The sequence below is a fragment of the Gadus morhua genome, chromosome 1 (assembly GCF_902167405.1).
Source record: "Gadus morhua chromosome 1, gadMor3.0, whole genome shotgun sequence".
In the NCBI taxonomy this organism is placed as follows: domain Eukaryota; kingdom Metazoa; phylum Chordata; class Actinopteri; order Gadiformes; family Gadidae; genus Gadus; species Gadus morhua.
Genome location: NC_044048.1, coordinates 8021060 through 8040263, shown reverse-complemented (window position 1 = coordinate 8040263; position 19204 = coordinate 8021060). Strand labels below are relative to the sequence as shown.

The following is a 19204-nucleotide window of genomic DNA, read 5'->3' as shown; positions in this document are numbered from 1 at the left end:
AACATTTTATTAAAGTTGCCATCACAGGGAAACTGAGTCATTACATTGGTGCACCGGCTCAAAATGCTTTGCGGATGTGTTGCATGCTTCATTTCACAAGAGTGAAATGAGTGTTTGAGGGGAGCTGTGTATTATTCAGTGCTGATTACTTCTTCTTCGAAAAGAAGCAACTGTTGAAAACCAAAGCCAACAAAATAAGTGTTAACAGCTTTGATAAATGAATGCATAATAATCGTCAAACTGTGATTTTTCCCTTCGACTATTATCTTGCCATAAAAATGTATAATGATGGCATGCCTAGTTCTGGGTTATGTTCTAAACCATTGGTTGTGTTTTGACCTCCAGCGGCAGAAACTGAGAGATTTCTTAATCAAGCAACAAGTCCTAAGGGGCGTGCGGCACGCGAAGCCGGCTGCCGCTCCCGCCAGCAACCCCGCCGCTGGCTGGCATGGAGGAGACCTGGCACAGTCCCACAAGGCCCCACCGCCTTATCCACAGGTAATACAGCAAGTTAAACACATGGAACAACAGGATAGTCGCGTTGCAGCCGTCAGGCTTTGGTGCTTTGGCTAACGAATCCACCCGCTCTTCTGAAGGACCGTGTGGCTGCTGCTATATCCGGACCCCAGGCTGCTATGGCCAGGAAGATGCCAATGGCTATTGGGGGCATGGAGGAAAAGCTCCTCTGCCCACAAGCTCTGGAAACCCCTGGCGTTTTGGATCCCAATGCAATGAGGTACACTGGCACTTGTTCAGTATTTGCGGTTGGGTCAATGGGGACTTGTTCGATGCTGTCTAATATGTGGAAACCTTGCTTCCAGTAATCGGTTACATGTTAGCGAATAACATTGTTCACCTATTATCTCTGATCTGCAAACTGAAAATTACTTTTAAATGATTAACTGTTCATCCCCATTTGAGTAGATGCCTGTGTCAAATATCTATATCTAAAGATTTCTACACTTTTTTTTTTTGTTTTGATCAGACAACCCGGACCCGGCAACCCTCAAGCCATGTATGGCCGTCCACCGTTCCCTCCTCAGTGGCAGGGTCAGGCGTCCGGCCCCCGGAGGTTCCCACCGCCTGGCATGGAGTCCATGCCCCCCCGGCATCACCTCAACCCTGCCGTCAATATGCAGGCCATGCAGGGGATGGTGAACCCCCGTGGCATGATGGCCGGGCCCGGAGAGGCCATGCAGCCAATGGGGCAGGGACCCCCACCGCAGTTCATCGAGTTAAGGCACAACGCTCAGAGGTTGCCCCTCGGACCCCATTTCATGCTCAGAGGGCCACAGGCCAGACCCCGTCTCTGCCCTCCCCAACAGGACCTCGCAGCGCCTTATGTGCAGCAACATACCATGCAGGTCGACCGGGCTGGCGACTCACAGATGGGGCTGCAGCAGGGAGGACTATCGATGTTGATGCCCACTTGCCCTGCAACGCAACAAGGCCAGCATCCGCAACAAACAATCGCTCACTCGTCCAACCATCCTGGATCACAGCAACAGCAGCAACAACCGCAGCAGCAACAACAACAGCAGCAGCAGCAGCAGCAGCAGCAGCAGCAGCAGCAGCATCATCCTCCACAGCCTAGCATAGGGCCTCAGGTTGACCCGAGCGTCGACCTGCCTGAACCTGACCTGGAGGGCCTTTCGGACGCCCCTGGGGATGGCGGTGTGGAGGACGACGACCTGGCCCTCGACCTGGACCCTGACAAAGGAGATGACGACCTGGGTAACCTTGACAATCTAGAAACCAATGACCCACACCTTGACGATCTGCTGAACAGTGACGAGTTTGATCTGCTGGCCTACACTGACCCCGAGCTAGACCAAGGGGACCCAAAAGACGTGTTCTCGGACCAGCTCCGCTTGGTGGAGGCGGAGAGCGAGGCGCCTACTGCCTCTGGCTCTGCTGACATCAAGGTGGAGCAGAAACCCAAGCTGGAGCCTGGACAGGTTTCAGATACGTCGGCCTCATCAGCTCTTCACGCTCCCCCCTCAGAGACGGCCAGCACCTCCAAAATCAAACTGGAGGACCGAGGCCTAATGCCACAGCATCAGGACGGACAGATGGTCATCAAAGACGAGATGGGAGAGGCCGTATCCATGTTACTGGGTGGAACGGGTGCATCAGGCAAGCAAACACAACCGCAGGCTCCGTCTGCCTCTCTCAGCTCTGTTCGCTTAGGGGGAATATCCTACCCTCTCCCGGGTCAAGGCGATCCCCTCTCATTCCCTCCGTCCACCCCACACCCAGACCTGGGGGCGGACCCACTGGGGCTGCCCGATGTCGGGGGTCACACCTCTCCTTCTGTAGACATGGCCAAGGTAGAGAGCTCTTTAGACGGGGAGTTGCCTCTTCTCATACAGGATCTACTGGAGCATGAGAAGAAGGAGCAGCAGAAGCAACAACAGCAGCAGCAGCAGCAGCAGCAACATCAGCAGCAGCTCAGCTCCATGCACCAGGCAGGCATGCCCAGCCACATGCAGGGCATGCCCGGTCAACAGCCCAACCCGCAGGCCCCTCCTGGCGCCCTGATGCTGCAGCAGCAGCACCACCACCGTCCGCCTCCCCAAGTCATGATGGGCCAGCCGGGAATGGGTCCGCGGCCCATGCACGCCATGCAGCCCCAGCACCAGCAGCAGAGGTTCATGGGACCGGGAATGGCTCCTCCACCTCACATGGCTCAGCAGCAGGCCATGATGAGGCTGGGTCAGCCTGGGGGCATGCACCCCGGGATGAATCACCAACCACAACAGCAACCCCAGATGGGCAAACAGCCCCCCATGGCCAATAACTTCTTCCCAAACAAAGGTAGTTCATGTAGAGTTCATGTAGTCTTGGCATCTAACACATTTTATTATATTGGCATCTGAGCCAATTTATTATATGACCTATATTCATGTATTTTCTTACCATGCTTTCTGTTTGAACCCGTAGATTTGGATACATTTGCTTCAGATGACAACATGGATCCCATTGCAAAAGCCAAGATGGTGGCGCTAAAGGGCATCAAGAGAGTGTTGGCACAAGATCCACTCGGTGTCCCACCTGGGATCAACAGGTACTTTAAGTGTTGAATTGTTTCTTCTTAAAACAAGCTTGTCTTTTGAAAGTGTAAGATTAGATTTAAAATTAGATTTCACAGCTTTGAATCATAAAATGTTAATGCGGGAATGATCGTTGGCAATGATTGCCAGCAAGGTGGTAGAAAGGCATCTCCTAACGATCCTGCTGAAATGCTTAATAATAATAATAATAATAATAATAATAATAATAATAATAATAATAATAAATAAAAAAGTTGGATTTTATATAGCGCCTTCCAGGATACTCGAGGTCGTTTCACAAGAGTGGGAGGTGAGGGTGTATGTGTGGGCAAGTGAGTGAGAGTGCAAAATGTGCAAGGCGCTGGGTGGGGTCGTGAGTCAGAGACCTCAGAGAAAAGGTGTGCTTTCTTGTACTTTTTGAAAGTCTCCACGGAAGGGGCACAGCGGATGTGGGGGGAGAGCTGGTTCCACAGAGTGGGGGCGGACAGTGGGGGCCCTATCCCCAAAGGTCCTCAGTCTCGTGCGGGGTATTGCCAGCCTGTCCTCGTCAGAGGACCTGAGGGACCGCGGGGGGGGTGTAGGCGTGGGGGAGGTCAGAGAGGTAACGGGGGGGCCAGAGCGTGAAGGGACTTTGAATCGAATGCAGAACTTGACTGGTAAGCAGTGGAGCTGCATCGGGGTGGGGGTGATGTGCTGCCAGGGCCTAATGCCAGTTAAGACCCTGGCAGCTGGGTTCTGCCCATACTGCAGTCTGTCCAGGGTTTAGAGAGGAGACCGCTGAGTATGGTGTCGCAGTAGTTCAGATGAAGCCGTGGATCAGGGCTTCGGTAGCTGGGTCTGGGAGTGAGGGGTCAGAGTCGTGCGATGTTCTTCAGGTGGTAGAATGCAGATCTTAAGCCCTGTCTTCATTTAATCATAGATATCTTTTTGGTTTTGGTTTCTCCTTAGACAACAAGTGTCTCTGCTGGCCCAGAGGTTGGCCTCTGCCCCAGGAGCCGATCAACTTGGGCAGGCTGTCCCGGGATCATCCAAGGTAAGCATCACATTAGCATAAAAAAGGAATGGTTCGTTTTGTGTTGCATGTATTCTAATATACATGTATTGTGTTTTCTAGGAGGGAGAAACCAGTACGCCTCTCCAGACAAGACCCAATCCCCCGCAGTTTACTCAAGGAATAATCAGTAAGTTGGTCTCCTCACCCCACCACGTTCTGAATGGGCGCTCTGACGGAGACATCCGATCGTGTCATGTTAACGCTGTGGCCCGTTCCAGATGACGCCGAGCAGCAGCAGTACGAGGAGTGGCTCATCCACACCCAGCAGCTGCTCCAGATGCAGTTGAAGTTCTTAGAAGAACAGATCGGCGCTCACCGGAAGTCCCGCAAGGCCCTCTGCGCCAAGCAGCGCACGGCCAAGAAGGCCGGGAGGGAGTTTGCCGAGACCGACGCAGAGAAACTCAAACTGGTGACCGAAGAACAGAGCAAGATCCAGAAGCAGCTGGACCAGGTATTAAGAGTTGGGAGTGGGCGAAACACTTGACCTTTCAGCCAGTGGCCCATGTGCACATTCAAACCAACTACTGTATCAGCAATAGTCCTTTATAATAAATGTATATTCGGGAAGGTTTGATTGTCTCGAAAAATATCACTTTTTAAATACAATTTATCCAAAACAATGTCTTCCAGGTCCGCAAGCAGCAGAAGGAGCACACTAACCTCATCGCCGAGTACAAAAGCAAACAGCAGCAGCACCAGCAGGGCTCTGGCTTATTGAAGCCCGGCCCCTCTGCACTGGCCCCTCCTCACATGCTCTCCAAGATGCCTGGCCAGATGATGATGGGCCAGCCGCCTGGCATGATGCCCCAGGGGCAGCCCTTCATGGCCGGGGCTCCCCCCCAGAACCCCGGGGTCCTTGGTCCCCGGCCCCCGGGTCCTCCGGGCGCCCCCGCGGGCTATTTCCCCCAGGGGCCCGGGATGCAGGGCGCCGACCCTCGGCTCCTCCAAGAAAGACAGCTGCAACATCGCATGCAGCTGGCCAAACTCCAGCAGCAACAGGCGATGATGGGCCAGCACCCAATGGCACACCCAGGCCCACAGCCCGGGGTCATGCCCCATCCAGGGCAGCAGCCCGGCATGATGCCACAGGCACAACCTGGGATCATGGGGAACCAGCTCATGGCTCAACAGCAGCCAAACATTCAACAAGGGATGCCAGTGGACCAGGCCAACCAGCAGGGCATGGTGCCAGTTCCCCAGGGAATGGTTGGGGGCCAGCCAGTCCCCCAGCTGCCGCCGAACATGGTGCCCATGAATCAGCCTCCGGGCATGATGTCAGCTCAGCCTGGGATCATGGTGACTCAGCCCGACGGCCCATCTCAGCAGCAGCAGAGACCTCAGTTAATGATGGGTCCGCAAGGAATGGTTGTGGCTCCCGGTCACCCTGGCATCAGGGGTCCACAGGCCCAGCTTACTCTGCAACAGCAAAACATCTTAGCCCAGCGAATGATATCTCAGCAGCAGATGCAGCAGCAGCAACAGATGGCACACCGACAGCAGTCCCAAGGCCTCATCAATCAACCCAACCAAGACCAGAGGACCTCCCAACCTTCAACGCCGCAAATGTGCTCCTCCCCTTCTGCAGGGAGCATCACTCCCCAGCAACAGGGCGGTACAGAGGGACTGCAGCAGGCCTTCCAACCAGACCCACAGAACCCAGGCCTTAAAGAAAGAGCAATGCTCACCCCAGCTCCCAGGACCCCATTACAGCAGAGTGGGCCTCCGACTGCCAGTCCCATGGTTCAACAAGGATCTACAGGGGAGCAACATATGGAATTGGCACAGCAGCAACAACAGCAGCAGCAAAATCCATCTTACACACTTCAGAACCAACCCGCCGGCATGGCTCCTCATGGTCCACCCCAGTCTGCTCTGGTCAACATCAAGCAGGAGCGGCAGCAGATGGATGTCTCAACTTCACAGCAGCAACAACAACATGCGGTTCAGAATGTCCCGCAGCAGTCCCAAGATCCCGGCACCCTGCAGCATGACGGAATTGGCCCGGTCCAGAATGTCATGGGCCAGAACCCGGGTCCGATGCAGCCGCAGCCGGCCCTGATGGGTCATCCCAGCCCCCAGCAGCAGGCCCTCATGGCGCAGCAGCAGAAGCAACAGGCCATGATGGGCATGATGAGGGCACAGCAGCCGGGCATGATGGTCCAGAGGCCGGGCGCGCCCCCGGGCCAGATCCGCATGCCCAACATCAACATCCAGGCCATCATCGCTCAGAATCCCCAGCTCCGCAACCTCCCCCCGAACCAGCAGATCCAACACATCCACGCCATGATCGCCCAGCGCCAGCAGCAGCAGCAGGGCCAGATGATGAGGATGTCCATGGCCCAGGGCCAGCCGGGTCAGATGAGGCCTCAGATGGCGCCGGGCCAGCTCCACCAGGGGGACCAGCGGATGGCGGGTCCCGACGGACAGCCCATGCAGTTTGCTGCCGTGGGTAAACCCGGAGCGGTGGGTCCTCCCCAGCCGGGTGCGTTGGGACAGCAGCCCGGGATGCCCTCTCAGATCCTGCAGGGGATGATGGTCCCGGGGCAGCCGCCGCAGCAAGTGGGGCAGATGATGCAGCAGATGAGCCGGGGTCAGATGCCGATGGTGCGGTTGCCGATGGACCCCAGTCGTATGGTGAGGCCCATGTCTCCGCACCAATCCCTCCCCAGCTCCCCTGGGGACCCCCAGCGCCACGCCATGGCTCAGGCGCTGGGCATGTGTCCGCCCACTCCCAACCATCAACAGCAGCAAGCGCACATGGTCGCGGCGGCGGGCCGAATGCCGGGTTCCCCGTCCCAAGCGGGGTCTCCAAGAGGACCCTCCTTCACGAGGATGGACAGCAGTCCCGCCACCCCCGGGACGCCGCACTCCACACACGTTCCTTCCCCGTCGCAAGCCGAGGGTGGCGCCGGCAGAGGGAGTCCGTACAACCAGGTCAGGGCGTCCCCGCTCCGGTCCCCCGGCGCCAAGAGCCCCCATCACTACCCAGGGCTGAAGGCAGAGCCGCACTCCTCCGCTAATGACGCGTCCCAGACCCCCTCGGTGCCCCTCAACGGGCCGCAGCAGGAGGAGCGTCTTCAGCAGCATCTCCCGCAAAAGGCCTCGGCGGGCCACGGCCCTCAGCCCGGCTCCAGGGAGGGGGCCCTGTGCCGGATGACTCTCCAGAACATCAAGCAGGAGCCCGGGGAGACGCAGTGTGACAGCGGCTCACCGGCGGGCGCCCACCCCGGGGCGATAAAGAGGGAGGAGCTCATGAACTGCGGCCACCCTTCTGGCTTCATCAACGCAGAGAACATGGGCGGGGACCCGGGCACGCTGGGCCGATCGGAAACGGGACAGCAGCTACTCCAGAAGCTCCTGAGGACCAAGAACCACTTGGCGGCCCAGAGGCCCTCCGAGGGGATCCACAACGAGATCAACGGCCACATCAACAGCAAGCTGGCCATGCTGGAGCAGAAGCTACAGGGAACCCCGCGCAACATGGAGGTGAGCTCAGCACCACAACCTGTAGGGGGGTCGTTTCCACTCGTATCTTGTGGGTAGGCAGTGTTGAATAATGATGATGTTTCTTTTGTATGTTCCAGGACCTGCAGTCCATCACTAAAAAGACTCCTCTGGCCAAGGCCAAACGTACCAATAAGCCGGGCGGGGAGCGAGGGCCCAACCCTCGGAAGAAGAACAAGAAAGAGGATGTTGGAAAGAGTGCTGAGGCCCTGATGAAACAACTGAAACAGGTACGTGGAGTGGTGGAAATGGCTTTCTTTAAACGGCTCACTTTATTGGCCTGTGTTTAACTGATTGACTAACGATCGTCCCCCTTCAGGGCCTCTCTCTACTGCCTCTCATGGAGCCCTCCATTACCGCCAGCCTTGACCTGTTCGCGCCCTTCGGCAGCAGCTCGGCCAATGGCAAAGCCCCCCTCAAAGGCTCTTTTGGAAACGCAGTGTTGGACAACATCCCCGACTACTACTCACAGCTGCTCACCAAGGTAAAACCGTAGCACACGGGACAGCGTAGCACACAGACACCGTAGTACACCGTAGCACACCATAGTACACCAGAGGCACCACAGTACACAGACACCGTCGCAAATCATTTGCGACGGTGACATTGGTGTCCTACAGGGTCAATCGTGTACCTCAGAGACATTGTAGTTCACAAGAGACCCCGGACTATGTGAGAGACGTACCGTCGTCCACCAGATGTATCGTAAGTCTACCGTCAGCATAATGGCACTGGAAGATCCTCTGATAAATGTTTCTGTCTCGTTTTACAGAGTAACCTCAGCAACCCCCCCACGCCCCCGTCCTCCCTCCCCCCGACGCCCCCACCATCGGTGCAGCACAAGCTGCCCAACGGGGTCACTGCGGGGGAGGAGCTGGCCGACACTCGGAAGCAGGCCGAGACCACCGAAGACACAATGGGTACGATCGTCTTGGCCAATGCGCATGACGTCCACCTTTTTTGTTTTAGAACCATGTACAAGGTGTCGCTGTCGTTCCAGTGTCATTGACATCATACACAATGTGTCTCGGTAGATCCCGTCAGTCAAGAGGTGAAGAGCGTGGACATCCTGGCTGCTCTCCCAACTCCACCGCACAACCAGAACGAGGACATCAGGTTGGTGAAGCTTGTGTCCCTCTCAGGACCCCGCCCTCCCCTTCAGGGCCCTCTGGGACGCAGCAGTCCTGCTGTGTTATAGCACAGCGCCGCCGCAGTGTCTGGGCAGCGAACCCAAAACTAAGGATCACGCTTAGTCTTTCAGTTTCATCAAGGATATGTATCAAAGAAGAGCCATCCTTTTTTGAATGGACGCTATGCTTTTAGAGAGGGATGCTAATACTAGCATAGTATTGGCCAGTCTACACAGCGTTGATTTAAAACCTTTCGAAGACTGATTTGAAGAAACTGTTCTACTGTTTACTAGTTCTGGACAAGTTTATGTTCACTATTAATAGCCAATGATGTGCTTAAAGATCTGCCTCCACTTACATGATCGGTTGAAACAAATATGAATATACCATCAGACTAGATTAGCAATCTAAAGTCTTAGTATGAACAACAAATTATTATTTTGATAGAAGTTGTTTATTAAATAGCCATTAATGCGCCAGCTACAGTGGGATGCACATGACCAGCCTTCAGACTTCTTGGTGGTTTAACTGTAAAAAGCGTCTGCTCAGCACCTCGCTGGCGCCCCCCTGGCCCCTCGCCGTGCCCCGACCCCCTCAGTATAACGCCTGTGGTGTCTCCCCCCTGGCCCCCTCGCCGTGCCCGGACCCCCCCAGTATAACGCCTGTGGTGTCTCCCCCCTCAGGATGGAGAGTGACGACGAGGACGCCTCGGAGAGCATCGTCCAGGCCTCGTCCCCGGAGAGCGCCCTGGGCGACGCCATGGCCCGCTTCCCCTGTCTCCGGGAGCCCAAAGAGGAGGAGACGGAGCGGGCCATATCCCCCATCATCCCCCTCATCCCGCGCAGCGCTATCCCAGGTACGGGCCCCGCATCGATTCCATGCAACTCTATCAAGATATAGCCCCTAGATTGTCATGGAATTTTATGTCTTCCCAAAATGGTCACGATTCTCAGAATAAAGTATAATTGGTCCTGATGCAGCTTGAAACCGTGGTGGGGCCAGCTTGTCCATCATTAAAGTGTTTATTGTTAGTCCTACCTTCAGTCACACGAGTCATTTGTTTTAGTTGCTATTCGATGGGTTAAAAGGCATTCGATTAATCCTGAGGCTTAAGTGAAGACTGAGATCTAGGCGCCGGTGAGTTGACTGTCATACCTCTCATGTTTCTTCGTAGTTTTCCCTGAGATCAAGCCCTTCGAGGCCACCGACAGCAAGGCCGTCTCCACGTCAAACAACTGGGACAGCTCCAAAAACAACGAGGTCTCCGTCACTTTCATGCTGTCCTCCGCCGCAGCCAAGGTAGCCCCCCCCCACCCCCCCCCGGCCCACTGCAGCACATTCTCCCCACAGACATCGATTGAATCTGACCACCGCCGCTCTTGTGTTGTAGAACCTGAACCACATGATGGTGGCCATGGCCCAGCTGCTTCACATCAGGATGCCCGGGTCCTACGAGGTGACCTTCCCTCCGACCCCGGGAACACCTGGAGCCGCCGGGCCAGGTAATGCCCCTGAACAGCCAGGTACACAAAAGCTCCCGTGTCCCGCACCCCTTCACGACTTTACAACTGGTGCGTCCAAAGTCCGTTCATCGCCGTATTAAGTGTGCCCTTGTTGTGTTCCTTCAGGCGACGGCGGTACACACGACGGGCCCTCGGTGAGCCAGGACGACTGGCTGAGGCAGTTTGACGTGACGCTACCAGGGTGCACGCTCAAGAAGCAGGTGGACGTCCTCGCCCTCATCAAGCAGGTCAGCCCCAGCCATCGGTTCACTGTGTAGGTCCGAAGCCGTCCTCTGATGTTCTGCCGAGCTCCAGTCTGACCTCGTGTGTGTGTGTGTGTGTGTGTGTGTGTGTGTGTGTGTGTGTGTGTGTGTGTGTGTGTGTGTGTGTGTGTGTGTGTGTGTGTGTGTGTGTGTGTGTGTGTGTGTGTGTGTGTGTGTGTGTGTGTGCCACAGGAGTTCTCTCAGCAGCAGGACACACCAGCGCAGCACTGCTACACCACCAACGTCAACGACCTGGACGTGCGCCACCTGCCCGTCATCCCGGTGGAGGAGTCCCCGCCCCCTTCCCCCTCGCCTCCCCCGCCCCCGTCGGAGCCCGCCCCCGTACCGGAGGAGGAGGAGGAGGCGACGGTGGACACCAAGCCGCCCTCCGTCCCCCTCGCCGCGGTTCACATCAAGACGGAGCCGGAGCCGGAGGCCGTGGCCCCGCCCGCCGACTCAGCTGAGAGGCCTGAGTCTGAGGGTCCTGAGGCCGCCGAGGCTTCGTCCGCCGGCGACGCACCCGCTGACCCTGCTGACCCCCCGGCCCCCGACCCCGCCGCTCCCAGGGAAGACCCCCCGGCACCGAAAGAGGAGCCCACCGGCCCCGAAGAGCCCGCCCAGACCGCCGGCATCTCGCCCGAGCACGCCATGGAGGTGGAGCCGGCCAAGCCGCCGGCGAAGCAGCAGCAGCGGCGGCCCTACTCCCCGGACGAGGCGGCGGTGCAGCCGCGGCCCAAGAAGTGGAAGGGCGTGCGCTGGAAGCGGCTCCAGCTCGTCATCACCATCCGCAAGGGCGGCTCCAAGAAGGAGAACCACCGCGAGGTGTCGGAGCTCATGGAGCGGCTGCGCGTGGCGCTGCGGCCCGACCGGCTGCCGCGGGACAAGCGCAAGTGCTGCTTCTGCCACGAGGAGGGCGACGGCGCCACCGACGGCCCGGCGCGCCTCCTCAACATCGACGTGGACCTCTGGGTGCACCTCAACTGCGCGCTGTGGTCCACGGAGGTGTACGAGACGCAGGGCGGCGCCCTCATCAACGTGGAGGTGGCGCTGCGCCGGGGCCTGCGCACGCTCTGCGCCTACTGCCAGAAGACGGGCGCCACCAGCAGCTGCAACCGGCTGCGCTGCCCCAACGTCTACCACTTCGCCTGCGCCGCGCGCGCCCGCTGCATGTTCTTCAAGGACAAGACCATGCTGTGCACGCAGCACAAGCTGAAGGGCCCCAGCGAGGAGGAGCTGGGCAGCTTCTCGGTGTACCGCCGCGTCTACATCGAGCGCGACGAGGTCAAGCAGATCGCCAGCATCCTGCAGCGCGGCGACCGCTTCCACCTGTTCCGCGTGGGCGGCCTCATCTTCCACTCGGTGGGCCAGCTGCTGCCCTCCCAGATGGCCAGCTTCCACTCGCCCACCGCCATCTTCCCCGTGGGCTACGAGGCCACGCGCATCTACTGGAGCACGCGCGTGCCCAACAAGCGCTGCCGCTACCGCTGCCGCGTCAACGAGCAGGACAGCCGGCCCTTCTTCGAGGTGCGCGTGCTGGAGCACGGCATGGAGGACCTGCACTACAGCGACACCACGCCCGAGGGTAGGACCCGGGGCCGCACCGTGCGCGGGCCACTTGCATTTATACACTTTAATATACTGGGAAGGACTGGGCCACTATATAATTTATACTAGGGCTGCTGGATTATTTTGGTCAATATTGAGATCACAATTATTCTAACAATTATTTTTGAGTTTGAAAACATGTATTTATTCAGCATGTCTCTCCCCGAAAAAACTTTGAATTTCACCTTAAAAAAATACACAAAATGGTTAAAGAGAAAATGTTCCAATTTAAAATGATATACAGATAGGTATCCAGCTGTTCTGCCTTTTCTATAAAACATAAAAAAAAATGGATTATGTTAATTTTGTGATAGTTTGACGCTAAAATACAAATTTGCGATCAAAATTAGATTAATCGCCCAGCCCTAATTTATGCTGTTTATACCATTTGTTCGGTTTTTCTTTACTTTAGCATTAACCTTGGCGTCTATTTTTTTCCTGTGTTTTCCACTGCTGCCGGGAATTTCCCCTCTGGGGGATTTATAAAGTTGTTACCTTGATGTACATTACTTGGAAAATGTAACATTTGTCTTTTCCTTCGCAGGCATCTGGGACCGAGTGGTTCAGCAGGTGGCCAAGCTGCGGGACGAGTCGGCCATGCTGAAGCTGTTCGCCGACCGGGTGAAGGGAGAGGAGATGTACGGCCTCACCATCCACGCTGTCATGCGCATCACTGAGTCGGTAAGAATCCTCCTTCAACCACCTCACCTGGGATGCAGATATCCGCTTGTGTGTTGATGGACAGAGAACAGTTTTGCCCTACAATGGTCTTCCAGCTGAGCTGTGTGTGTGTGTGTGTGTGTGTGTGTGTGTGTGTGTGTGTGTGTGTGTGTGTGTGTGTGTGTGTGTGTGTGTGTGTGTGTGTGTGTGTGTGTGTGTGTTGCACTGTGTCGACAGTGCTGAAGTGGGCATGCAAAGGGCTGATGAATACCAACAGTGATGGTTTCATACAACCAGTGATTCCCCTAGATCTCTTTTCGTGAAAAATAACCCTTTGAATTAGGGGTGTACGGTATAAACGGTGCTGAAGGTATACCGGTGTGAATTTGCGCTACGGTATGGATGTTGACGTTACCTCGGGACCGGTGTGACCGGTGGACAATTTTGTGTGTGACGCGTAACAAAGTAAGTAATGCGTTAATACAGTTCCCTAACTACTTTTTCATGTAAAAAGTAAAGTTACGAGCAACTACTGAAAATATGGTAACGAAACATAGTTCCTTTTTAAATTCGGCACCGCGTTACTTTTCCCAGGGACAGATTGACAGCGATACTGCCTTCAGGCAGTATGCTATTGCGCAAGTACGCAGGTGCGCAGCAAGCGCTCCTGCGTGCTTGCGCAATAGTCCCTTCACGAGCTCTCATTCCACAACGTACGAGACAGACGCTGGTAGCGTGAAGCCGTCTCTGCAATCAGACATTGCTTCCGCAGGCATTTTGAAAGCCAGTCCTTACAACAATATGGCAGTGGTGGAACGAGATGACAAACGTTGTCACTGTTTTCCTGTCTAAGGACATTGTTCCCTTTCAAAATGTTGATAGAAAGGGCTTTAAGGAGATGGTCAAAACACTCGATCCCAGGTACGCGTTACATGCCCGCACACACTTCAGCCAAATTGAGATGCCAAAACTATACGGCAAGGTCCGCAAGCAAGTGGAGAAACAAATCCATACTATTAAACATTAGTGTTTTTCAGAGATGGAAGTAACTTGAGAAAAGTTTTTAATTTTTTTTATGCGGTTTTGCTGCCTTCCCAGTATTTTACCCCTTCAGAGGCATTTATATCGAAATTAGAAGATAAAATGAACATACCGTGATATAATACCGTTACCGTCTATTCCTCAAATCATACCGTGATATACATTTTAGACCATACCATACAGCCCTACTTTGAATGGTTACTTCTGTTCAGATTTTTTTGTACAAATTGAGCTTCCAAATATGACATAACAACCAAGAGAGTCAAGGTATCAGCTGAGGCCAGATCAGTGTGCAAATGTGCCTTGAACTTGGCAGCAGCCTTTTTATTTTCTTGCATTTATTTTTTGTTGTTGCAGTGGCGCTGACAATCCAACAGCAGCGGCAGTGCGCCCCTGCTGAATACATATAGGGGAAACACTGATACAACTAAAGCATCATCGCATAACTAATGGCATACGTTTTGTCTTATGTATTATTGTTGTCACACAAACTGTTTTCAGTCTGCGCTTTGTAGCCATCCCATGTTCTAGGTTTTAAAATACTGTTGCTGCTGTAGGGGTATCAAATATGCTAGGTATTCTCCATTATCCAGTCCCTTGTTGCAATACTTATCTTTATTCCAACATTTAGTCTCAAGCAATTCATTAGCTAATGCCACCGTCCTACAGTATCTTGTTTTTAAAATCTATCCAATGACAATGTAGCAGTGTAACATATTTAATAGGATTGAGAATAATTGGCATTTAAGGTGCCTTGGCATCATTTGTTTCTTTCACAAAAATGGATGTTTGCAGCGTAGTAGAAGTAGTGGCACAGCTCGTGCCGTGCCGATGCTGGCTGCATGTAGGGGGATCACTGGAGAACCCCTTGCCATGGTATGAAGCATCGGCTCAGAGGAGCTGATGGTGTTTGAACCCTTGTGCTCAGCTGCCCGGAGTGGAGAACTGCCAGAACTACCAGTTCCGCTACGGCCGCCACCCTCTCATGGAGCTCCCTCTCATGATCAACCCGAGTGGCTGCGCCCGCTCAGAAGCCAAGGTCCCCACCCACTGCAAGAGGTGAGCCCCCCCCACCCCCATCACCACCATATCACTGGACTGCATTTATACAGCGCCCCAAAGCGCGAACCAATATTGCATAACATTCACCCATTCATGCACAGACCGACGGCTGAGTCAACCACGCAGGGCGACAGCCAGATGGTCAGGAGCACTCTGGGTGAGGTGTCCTTCTCAGGGACACCTCGACACTCCGCTAGGAGGAGCCGGGAATTGAACTAGCAACCCCTTCCGGTTCCTGGCCCACCCGCTCTACCTCCTGAGCCCTATGAGCCGTAGTCCATAATGAACGATCCACAGGGGGAAACCCACCCAACCATGGCTGTTTCCTCCGCAGGCCGCACACACTCAACAGCACCAGCATGTCCAAGGCCTACCAGAGCACCTTCACAGGCGAGACCAACACGCCCTACAGCAAGCAGTTCGTCCACTCCAAGTCGTCCCAGTACCGCCGGCTGAAGACAGAGTGGAAGAACAACGTGTACCTGGCCCGCTCGCGCATCCAGGGCCTGGGGCTGTACGCCGCCAAGGACCTGGAGAAGCACACCATGGTCATCGAGTACATCGGCACGGTGATCCGCAACGAGGTGGCCAACCGGCGGGAGAAGATCTACGAGGAGCAGGTACCCCCCCCCCCCCCCCACGCCCGCCGGCCCTGTGTGTGCCTCTACACTGGGACGTGGCTTCCATTGTTGTTTGCACTTGGAGGGAATTTAACAGACGCTTTTATCCAAAGCGACTTGCATACATTAAGTACATTAAGTACATTACGTACATTCGTCAGAAGAAAGAGAAACAAGTATCGCTGTTGGTACAGTAAGGATGTTCATAGAACCAAGTGCCAAGTACTAACAACCATTAACCGTTAACCCATTCCCTGTATGCAACAAAGATAGCTAAGTTAAGATGCTACACAACTAAGTACTTTTTTATTTTTTTTATTTGACCTTCCACATTTAACACATTTAATGTAGACGCCTACGTCATGCACAGCCCTCTGACTGCTTCAGTTGTAATCCGAGGACCCGTATGGGCGACCGCGCCTCCAGGCAGGCAGCAGCGGCGTCTCGCGCTGCCCTCGTTGATCCCCTCACCACTTGTGTTGCAGAACCGTGGCATCTACATGTTCCGCATCAACAACGAGCAAGTGATCGACGCCACGCTGACCGGCGGACCGGCACGGTGAGTGGGCCTGAGAGAGCTGGTGGGAGGAACCCTAGCTCCACAAGGACGGTGGCTCATGGGGTAGAGGGTGTACCGTTTAAGGCTCAGTCCTGATCACCACCCTGGTTCTATTGCTGCCCGTGGTCCTTTGCTGCATGTCCTCCCATACCTTCCTGTCCATCTCACTCTATCATAAAGTATAGAAATGCAAAAATAAATCGTTGAAAATAAAAAGAATGATGACCATCATAATGAAACACCGGGATACATATCGGACTCTTGACGTGTGTTTCCCTTGTTTTGTTTTTCTGCAGCTACGCAAATCACTCGTGTGCACCCAACTGCGTGGCAGAGGTTGTGACCTTTGACCGAGAGGACAAGATCATCATCATCTCCAGTCGCCGGATCCCCAAAGGAGAAGAGGTGACTGACTCTACTCCTCTGTCCACGTACAGTCCATCAGTTCACTGAACACATTCATCAGTACCAGGGCCAGACTGAACTCAACCCGCTATATTAACACTCTGAGGTGGTTCTGTTACACACTGCAAATGGCTTTAAGTTAAAGACAGAAAGTCGATCCAAAATCCCCCTCTTATTACAACACAAAGACGCACGCATGGACCACAGACCTACATAACAACCACCACCCGAAGTATCCATGCAGGCCTGACCACCTCCACCTGCCCCCCACCCCACCATGTCCAGTGGCGTCCAGACGGCGGGTGTTAACTTGTCCCCCTCCTTGTGTTTCAGTTGACCTACGACTATCAGTTCGACTTCGAAGACGATCAGCACAAGATCCCCTGCCATTGCGGAGCCTGGAATTGCCGAAAGTGGATGAATTGACGGGGGAGGAGCGAGACGAAGATAGAGGGAGAGCAGTGCACTCTCATTGGTGCCAGGACACTGCTGCGCCAAAGCCTTGGAATAGCCAGAGCATAAGCTGTTGTGAGAGACATGGTGGTACCCAAGTGTTGACACTCGTAGCCAAAGGTTTGGAAAGCATTAACTGTTGAAGCAACCGACCACCTCCACTAACACAAGCCTGATGCTGGGACGCTCAGCTGGGACTAGGAGGACGAGCCCTTCCTCTGCCAAACCCAGATCCCAACCCACAACCCCCTCCTGACTCCACCCTGCACCTTTCTACTGCTCAATCTCAATAAGCTCTTGAAAATCGCTGCAAGAAAATCCTCAATATTTACCAAATGACTCTGACCCTACTGTTCTGTCTCTCAATACTAGTAGTGCGAAGCTCGGTCAGACTGCTGGAAGTTACACGACAAAAAGCCATCTTCAAGTACTAAGAATGAACTAATGTTTTTTTTATGTTTTAAGTCGGACCTATTCCCCCTTACCGCCTCCCCTCTCCTTCCAACTCCTGGGATTATTGAAATGAATAAAACATGAGACACTTTTCCCATCAAGACATCAATGAAGACACCGTGGATATTGGCTAGACAATCCTGTTGTGGCTCTCTGTAGAGCTGCATGCGATCGATGGATAAGATGTAAGTTGATATGCTATTGATATACTATTGACCCGTTTGGAGTCTAACGGTGGGTTAGTTTGGACCCAGTCTACCTCATCCATTTTATTGGGAAGTGACTGCTTTGTATAAAACTAAACAAACTGTTAACTGCTACTGTGGGAGGGGAGGGGCGGGTCAGAGGGCCTCTCGGACAAGCAGGGAAACTATAGCAGCCGGTTTGCTCTTATCTACTCTATGCTGATGATGACTATTTACAATAATGAGCCAACATATTATCCATGAATTATTTATACAGAGAAATTATATGACCGTTTTGATAAGATTATTGCATTAAGTTCACAATCAAGCAAGCTTTCAGGGGTCCTATATGCTACCAGATAGACCTGTCTTTTCATCTTGAATTTGTATTTTTTTTCTTTTCTTTTCCACAACCTGCTCTTTCTATTTATGCATCGGACATCCAGGCTTTGAGGTGTGAAAGCACAATGACACCCACCTTACTATGAGTTGCTTCCACGTGGAGTTATGGGTGTAAGCGGGTGGGCCCCTCAGTTTCAGGGTCATGCTCCGTCTTACCTTACAGACACACACACACACACACACACACACACACACACACACACACACACACACACACACACACACACACACACACACACACAACCCCCATCCCGCCCCAAATGAAGGAAATGCGTGCTGGTGGCTTCACCCGCAGATCCTCCACTTGTGTCCCGCTCCATTCATGTTTTAGTTGTGTTCCAGTAATTCCACAGCCTCTCCACTCCTCCACCTGAGACCTGGCCCACCTCGCTCTCTCTACCACAGCGTGGACTGTTGTACAACTTTACTGTAGAGAGTCTTCTCTGCCGGGGCCGAGCGTGTGTCTGCGTTCCTTTGTGCTTTTTTCTAGTGGTGGTCGAGTCTTCTTGAGGTCGGCAGCTGGCAGTGGAAGACTCGTTTTAAAAAGGGCATTTGTTGTCAGTTCTTTGTATAAAAAAAAAAAAAAGATGTAAAAATGAACGACAAAATTAAATATTTAAGTAAGGGAGCTGTGCTGAAACTCCCGATATCCCATGTTATGCGGTATCCTCTTCCCCTTAACCTAAGACCTCACAGAATTAAAAATGCAAGTGTGTGTGTGTCTGTGTGTGTGTGTGTGCGCGTGTGTGTGTGTGTGTGTGAGAAACCCACAGTAGGGGACAGCAAACTTTATCCAAAACATTTTTAATCAATAAATTCAAGTGTAGAGAAATAAAAATTGATGTAAATTTCAACCACTGGATATCATTTTATCATGAAGATAAAGATGTATGTATATAAATATATGTAAAATGGCAAACTAATATCTTTATGTTTATGAACCAGAGTGTTTTTTGCATTTACCTGTTTTTTCTATTAGTGATTTTTAAGCTTTCAAAGACGAGTTTGGTTTTCTCCAGTCAATTGGAATGAGAAGCCAAAGTAATTAGGACGTTGTTTGCTAACGGATCCGCGTGGAGAATCATGATGATTAGATGTAAAATCACTTGCATAAAAGCAGTACAATGGTGCATAGCATTTGTGTATTTATGTAATGTTCTCGTTTTGTTTTTATTTATGCTACTGCTTGTTGATTACCAAAACTTTTCCCTTAGTTGGTCTCAATTGGATAAGTATAATCTATGAATGGAAAA

The 19204-nt window shown here is 53.3% G+C and overlaps 1 protein-coding gene across 4 annotated transcripts in view; it reads left to right on the top strand.

The window, feature by feature from the left end:
• Positions 1-17041, top strand: part of kmt2d (lysine (K)-specific methyltransferase 2D) — a 31240-nt gene extending 14199 nt beyond the window's left edge. For 3 of the 4 annotated variants that reach the window (XM_030362252.1, XM_030362241.1, XM_030362246.1), the window contains exons 33-55: positions 346-498; positions 597-736; positions 986-2817; positions 2944-3067; positions 4002-4086; positions 4168-4234; positions 4326-4558; positions 4738-7593; positions 7692-7841; positions 7931-8095; positions 8384-8531; positions 8646-8727; positions 9425-9597; positions 9916-10040; positions 10132-10264; positions 10370-10491; positions 10699-12088; positions 12656-12792; positions 14741-14871; positions 15209-15494; positions 15980-16053; positions 16350-16458; positions 16792-17041. In XM_030362252.1, the coding sequence (XP_030218112.1) occupies positions 346-498; positions 597-736; positions 986-2817; positions 2944-3067; positions 4002-4086; positions 4168-4234; positions 4326-4558; positions 4738-7593; positions 7692-7841; positions 7931-8095; positions 8384-8531; positions 8646-8727; positions 9425-9597; positions 9916-10040; positions 10132-10264; positions 10370-10491; positions 10699-12088; positions 12656-12792; positions 14741-14871; positions 15209-15494; positions 15980-16053; positions 16350-16458; positions 16792-16884 (8808 nt within the window). In that variant the 3' untranslated portion in view covers positions 16885-17041. The remainder of the gene's footprint in view (positions 1-345; positions 499-596; positions 737-985; positions 2818-2943; positions 3068-4001; positions 4087-4167; positions 4235-4325; positions 4559-4737; positions 7594-7691; positions 7842-7930; positions 8096-8383; positions 8532-8645; positions 8728-9424; positions 9598-9915; positions 10041-10131; positions 10265-10369; positions 10492-10698; positions 12089-12655; positions 12793-14740; positions 14872-15208; positions 15495-15979; positions 16054-16349; positions 16459-16791) is intronic. The other variant, XM_030362261.1, reaches the window with a different exon arrangement.
• The last annotated feature ends 2163 nt before the right edge of the window (positions 17042-19204 follow it).